The sequence below is a fragment of the Triticum aestivum genome, chromosome 3B (assembly GCF_018294505.1).
Source record: "Triticum aestivum cultivar Chinese Spring chromosome 3B, IWGSC CS RefSeq v2.1, whole genome shotgun sequence".
NCBI lineage: Eukaryota > Viridiplantae > Streptophyta > Magnoliopsida > Poales > Poaceae > Triticum > Triticum aestivum.
This window is the reverse complement of record NC_057801.1, coordinates 669,595,184-669,601,829: the sequence shown is the minus strand read 5'-3', so window position 1 is coordinate 669,601,829 and position 6,646 is coordinate 669,595,184. Positions and strand designations below refer to the sequence as shown.

The following is a 6,646-nucleotide window of genomic DNA, read 5'->3' as shown; positions in this document are numbered from 1 at the left end:
ACTGTGCAATTGGATAATTTCCACTTGTAATTATCATTCTTTTTGTTCGGTTTGGTGTTTAAAATGTGCAATTTGGTGGTGGTGGTGGTGGGGGGGGGGGGGGGGGGGGGGTTCTAAAAGCTCGGAATAGCACATTCCTGCTTTGCGTAATCTAAGAGTTAGGAATGCCCAACCCGTTTGTTTGCATATTCCATTCGAAAACACACATTTTTGTTTGTTCGTGACTTAGTTATAATACTTTACATATTTTGAGCCAAAAATCACGCGTAACTATTTTATATGATTTTGGTTTCGAGTAATGAAGCCTAAAATTGCAAATAGTTTTGTGCAACTTAAGGTTTGAAAACCTGTGTGATTTCTTAGCAGTACATTTTGAAGCCCAAAACTGCACACAAAAAGGCACATCTTCGTACTTATGTAGCTAAAATCAATTTACAAGTTTGTATTTGGCCTCTTACATTTGTCCAAGTATTATATTTGTTTATGGAGCACATCAAGATTTAATTGTGAGGAAATGCAAATCGGCTGATGTATTCAACTTCCCACATTTGGCTGCTGGCCACAATCTAGCATTGGCGCGATATTTCTTCAGTTTTCCCCAAAGAGAAGCCCCAAAACATAGAGTACCCTCGCTGCTAAATCTAGGCGGACAGGGAAACAGTGGTGTAAAAAGCCATTTCCCAACCATACCACACCATGTTCAACTCCTTCCGGAAACCCAGCAAAGCAGAGGCCACCACCAGCACGCCCACTCGCACACACAAGGCCTGCTGGCTCCCGCACGGACAACGGGACAGAGCATACAAGCCGAGCGCGCGCGAGAGAGAGGGAGGACACACGACCCAGCAAAGCGGGCAGGGCAGGGCAGCCATGGCGCTGCCTCACCCCAACCTCATCATCGCCCTTCTCCCCCTCCTGTAGACACCCATCATTGCACTCCACTCCCCCACCCCGATCGTGTCGTCGTGTCCCTCTCGCCCTCTCCCACTTCGACCCCCTTCTCCTGTCCTCCCTCGTCTTCTTGCTCCTGCACCGCGCGCCCACGCCCCAGCCCACGCTATATATATTGCCACCCGCGCGCCGTCGGCTTCCAGCTCGGTCCCGACCTCACCGCCACCGCACAGTACTTCTCCTGACTTCAGAGCCATGGTAAACGCCTTCTTCGCGACCCTGGCGCGGGGGCTGGACGACCTCAGCGGCGCGGGCGGGCTGTCCTCGCTGCCGGCGCTGCTCCGGGCGGCGGCGCTGCTCAGGGGCCTGCACTCGCAGCTCATGGTGCTCGTCGGCCAGCTCCACCTGCCGCCCGGCGGCCGGTGGCTGGACGAGTACATGGACGAGACCGCGCGCCTCTGGGACGCCTGCCTCGCCGTCAAGCTCGGCCTCGCCGCCGTCGAGCGCTACTGCGCCGCCGCGTCCTGCGCCGCCGCCGCCCTCGACGACTGGCTCCAGGACCCTTCCCCCCTCTCCACTCGCCAGGTTGGTCCCGCTTCCTTCGCTTTATTCCAACATCCTCTGCGCGCGAGCAGCGCGGCGGTAATCATGATCTCTCTTTCGAAGAAAAGAATAGTGATCATGAATGATCATGTCGCCGCCTTCCCTTTTTTTTCTCTCACAAATTTCTTTCTGCACTGTGCGATTCACTCCTCCTATGTCTTGTGTGCCATCGTCAATTGCTTGTTCTTGCTCTGTTTCTTGAACTCCACGAATCTGATCGAACCGCGCGTGCAATGGTGGCACCAGGTGATGAGGGCGATCTCGGCGTCGAGGAGGGAGGCCATGGCGGCGGAGGAGGAGAACCGGGCGCTGTCCGAGTCGAGGATCGCGCCGCTGTCCCTGCAGCTGGACGAGCGGCGCGCGGCCGACGCCAGGCTCAGCGGCTTCAACGGCTTCCGCGGGCTGCTCTACGCGCTGCACAACGCCAGCTCCCTCCTCCTGCTCATCCTGGCCGGCGGCGCCGTCGCCGGGTCCCCGCGCTCGTCCTCCGACGGCGCGGACAGCAGCCGCAGCGACGACGGGTTCATGTCCTCCATCGCGACGCTGCAGAAGCGGATGGCGGAGGAGGCCGCGGGCGACGACGGCGACGGCGCGCCGGGGATGATCAGGATGCAGGAGCTGCGGCGCGCGCGCGCGGCGGCGGAGGCGGCGCGGGAGGAGGTGGAGCGCGCGGCAGCTGCCGGGGGCAAGTGCGGCGGCGCCGTGAAGGACAAGGCCGGGGAGCTGAAGGCGTGGCTGGAGGTGCTCCGCGCCGGCACGGACGGGCTGGCGTGCCAGCTAGACGACTTCCTGGACGACATTGTGGAGGGCCGCAAGGAGCTCTCCGACCTCTGCAGCCACTGACGACCGAGCCGATCGTCGACCGCCCAGCCCGATCGATGGTGATGATGGTGGTTCCTGTCGCCTGCCTGCCTGGTGGCAACGCGTGGTGGTGGTGGTGTACAAGTAAAGCAATGCTGCTCCGACCCATAAGTGGCAGCAGTACGTAGGCGTCGTAGGCGTCTTTTGCAATGCCGGTCTGGGATCGGAGAGTGGAGTGGAGTGTCGCAGCGTTTTGTTCAGGTCATCATGTTGTTGCTCTGCGACTTCCTTTCTCGCTGCCTGGCTGGTGTACCCTGTACGTACGTGCGTGCTATGCTGTGTGTGTCTGAGTGTCTCTCTCACCCATGCAAGTAGAGTGTACGTACTACTAGCAGAGACATGATGGGGTCGAGACCCGAGAGAGAGATGTTCGCAAGAAAAGGCTAGTTTGTAGTACTGTTTGTGTGTGCAGGGGGTGGAGGCAGCCCGGCTTGAGTGAGAGGGAAAGAGATCGATCTTTGTTTCGTTGTTGCAGGGGCAGCACAGGCAGTTGCTTCACGAAAGGCTGCTTTTTGTTTGCTCGCCTGCATCTGCATGGGGGCCGTGGTGTGTGTTGGACTACTGCAGTGCTAGCTAGCTAGGTGGTGTCTGTCTGTCACAAGGGCAAGGGCAAGAGAATATAGGTTAACTTTTCTTCTCCTCTTGACACTTTTGAACCCAACAACTTCCCCCCGCCCGCGGCTTCGGCTTGAAGCGTGTTCCCGCCTTGAGCCTCACAGCTTCGGCTCCAAGGGAGCATGAGGGCATCTGCACGAAAGCTACGTCTACCAAACAAATGGAGACTAATCCGGCCGGCTAGGATGTTAATGTCTCATGTCCACACTACAAGTAGCAAACTTAACCACAACAAAAAGCTACTGCTGGTTGGAGTGGAGACTAATCCGGCCTCATGATGTTAACGTATCATGTTCATACTGCAAGCACTAGCAAGCTTAACCACAACTGGCTTCAGTTCAGCCTGGTGAGGACCCTAATCGATGGTCGTGTGCTGATCAGTGAGGTGATGGTGCTGCCACGCCAACCTCGATCAGGTGTGTGTCAAGTCACATCTCACCAACTCAGTGTGTTCGCCACTAATGGCGGCAGAGCCTCGTTAATTAACCTCCTCGTGTGTGACATCCATTGCCGACAAAAGCCAAAGCTACTACTACTACTATGCATTGCATTTTCACTTTCCATTCCGCGCTATGCGAGTATCCTTTAGTAGAAAGGCAGGAAGGCAAAGTCGCTATGAAACGCCAAAATCGCTCTTTCTATCCCTCACTGAATTGTTATTATCCCCTCTCAGTCACTCACCTGGCTAGTGATGGGGGTTGTTTAATTAAGCTGTAGTAGTGGCGAGCTCACTCCATCATCATCAAGGACTCTCCACTACGAGATGTGAACCTCTCTGACTCCTCTCTCCGGGCACCGGCTGTCTGGCCTATGGTGTTTGTCCGGCTCGACCGATGCCCGTCCGTCCCAGGAGCAGGAGGAGGCAGGCAGGCAGACACAGGGTCGAGATGATTAAAGCGTCTGTGGACGGGCAGCTGGAAGCTGCGCTGCTTTCTGCCGCGCATTCAACGCGAAGCTCGCACAGGACGGGACCCCTTCTTCCTTCCCGCCCTCGTCGCCTTGCTTGATCGAGCATCATTTCACCGGAGAAAAAGGGGACGGAGGAGCAGGCGATCGACCGATGCGGTGTCCATGGATCCGCGACAAAGCGACTGGCCGACGCGATTGCTACCAAATCATGGCCAGAAAGGAGCGTACCATCATGCCCAAGTCTGGGGGCACCAGTCAAGACATGAGATGATGACGCTAGGCCTAATAACTAGTAGACGGGACCGCCCCTAAGCTGCAGCTGCAGCTGGAATTAGAGTGTTGCCTACCATACTCGGTTTTCATGATGATCTCCGTGAGAGAGAGACTCGGCAGCAGCAAATTATATTGGTATATTCATCTCGTAGGTCAAACTTGAATCTCCTTTTTAATTTCGAACTGACACGGCGAACCATGCGCATTTAAGGAAGTGCCAGTTGGATTGCTGGAACTTGAGACATGCGACTACTACTCCTACTATGCTACTACAACTACTGGACTAGCACTAGTGTCGCTGCTATTGGTGGACAGTAAAACGGACGAGGATCCCCTGCCGTGCGGCAGGGTGCCGTTCCGTCGCTGACTCATGGGCCCGACTGAAACTTGACCCACCTGTCAGTGGCCTAACGGCAGGCGCCGTACGTCAGAGGAGCTTCCTCCCAGTAAAACGTACTGTAAGAGCATCTACAAGCGGAAGTAGCAAATTTGATCCCTTCTACGCCCGCGGATGTGACCGGACACGCACAGGGTCAGCGCCCGGCAGATCCCCGATATACCCAAATCCATGCACAACGATCATACAACGAAAATTCATGTATTGGGTAATGGTCGGACGTTCCATCGAACATGTGGGCACTCTCAGAGCCGGCATTGCCCGACGACGGCATTGCCCGACGACGCCCCATGCATTTGCAGCTGTGGTGAGTTCGCAATCATGAACGCGTCAAGGACGGTTTTGCGAAAACTCAAATCCGGGATGCCTGTACACTGGTGTGTGTGGGGGGGGGGGGCGGAGTCGGGCTCCACCGACAAGTTTTTTTGTCTCCGTGGTCACGACCTCTGGATTGGTGGCTGTTGCGGCAAAGTCCATGTCCTCGGCAGCGGGAACAAAGGGCATCTCAGGATCGGTCGCCTCCGCCGCTACCTTCGCCTCCGGCAACACTCCTTGCGAGCAAGGTTCTCCCCCTTGCAAGGAGCCGCCGGGCCGGGGAGGACGGCCGATTCCATCGAGACATCATCCATGGCCATAGCGGCGGACAGGGTTGCCGGCAACGACATCGGCGACGGGGGACGAGGACGATGAGGAAGGGAGTAAGTGGACGACTACACGGAGACGAAAACAGAGGACAGGAGGGTTTTGGTCGAAGAGAAGGAGGAGAAGTCAATTTTGAGAGAATTTGAGATGGATCCGACTTATCGAAGCCGACTTGACAAACACGCCCAGGCATCCCATATCCGTCCTAATATGGGCCAGGTATGGGAAGCGTCGGTCAGTCCGGGCGTTTGGACCGGATTCGCCAGGTCCAGTTGGATGCGGGTTTTTTTTTTTTTGGTCCAGGCATTTGCACATGATTTGGTTGGATGCTTTTTTGACAACAGCCTGCCTGGGCGTTTAGCCGGTTCGGGGTCCGCTCGTAGATGCTCTAAGGCAGGCAATGAGAACATACTACATGCAACCAAGCCTACGGTACGTCTTGCCCCTACACAACAGATATCAAATATATTTTCAGATAGCATTCTGTTGATCATGGAACGACACAGTAGAAAAGCAGAGTGAATAGCCTTCCGCAGCAAGTTGGAACATTCAGACGGTTTCAGCAAATAGCAGCACCCAGTATAAATGTTCAGCAAATTTCATCGTGTAGTTAAACTAGCTAAAATGTTTTAGGCTCATTCAGTCCAGACTCTGAACCGAGAACACAACAGGCTCCAAAAACGCGACGTAACGTGACGTAATATAGTACGTCCCTCTGTACCGAAATACTTGTAGTTGGAATACTAGTACAAGTTTCCCCAACAACAAGTATTGTGGTACAGAGGGAGTACATACTAACTATAGGCATGAGAAAGCTTTTAGTAAATCATTGAACAACAAAGTAAAAAAAGCTCCCTAAATAACCTATCATCCACAAAAGGCAGACGGTTAAGTTAAAGCACTCAAATGGTTCCAGCAGATAGCACACCCAATATAAAACGATCGCTAAAAACCTTTCATCCACAAACAGCTGATGGTCAAGTTAAAACACTCAAATGGTTCCCACAGATAGCACACACAATATAAAACGATCTCTAAATAACCTTTCATCCACAAACAGCTGATGGTTAAGTTAAAACACTCAAATGGTTTCAGCAGATAGCACATCCAATATAAAACGATCACTAAATAACCTATCATCCACGAACAGCTGGCATTTAAGTTAAAACATTCAAATGGTTCCAGAAGATAGCACACCCAGTATAAAACAACACAGGCTCGCTAAATAACCTTCCACCCACGAACAACTGACAGTTAATTAAGTTAAAACACTCAAATGGTTCCAGAAGATAGAACACCCAGTATAAAACGACACAGGCTCGCTAAATAACCTTTCATCCACAAAGTTCAAACTTAAAACACTTAACAGGATCCAGAAGATGTCCCACCCTAGTATAAAAGCTCAGCGAATTTCATGGAAGATTGTCTGGACTATGAGCCTATTAACACTTCAGG

General features: G+C 53.5%; 1 protein-coding gene across 1 annotated transcript; it reads left to right on the top strand.

The window, feature by feature from the left end:
- The first annotated feature begins 739 nt into the window (after window positions 1–739).
- LOC123071596 (uncharacterized) lies at window positions 740–2,819 on the top strand. The gene is made up of 2 exons (XM_044495178.1): window positions 740–1,476; window positions 1,741–2,819. Exons 1-2 carry the CDS (start codon window positions 1,147–1,149, stop codon window positions 2,335–2,337), a joined length of 927 nt encoding a protein of 308 aa, XP_044351113.1. The 5' UTR covers window positions 740–1,146; the 3' UTR covers window positions 2,338–2,819.
- Window positions 2,820–6,646: the final 3,827 nt, after the last annotated feature.

Bases quoted from the DNA above. Each gene is read 5' to 3' on its own strand.
- LOC123071596 (XM_044495178.1), top strand. From the start codon at position 1,147: ATGGTAAACGCCTTCTTCGCGACCCTGGCGCGGGGGCTGGACGACCTC. The intron at 1,477-1,740 runs GTTGGTCCCGCT...TGGTGGCACCAG, and splicing joins CCCCCCTCTCCACTCGCCAG to GTGATGAGGGCGATCTCGGC.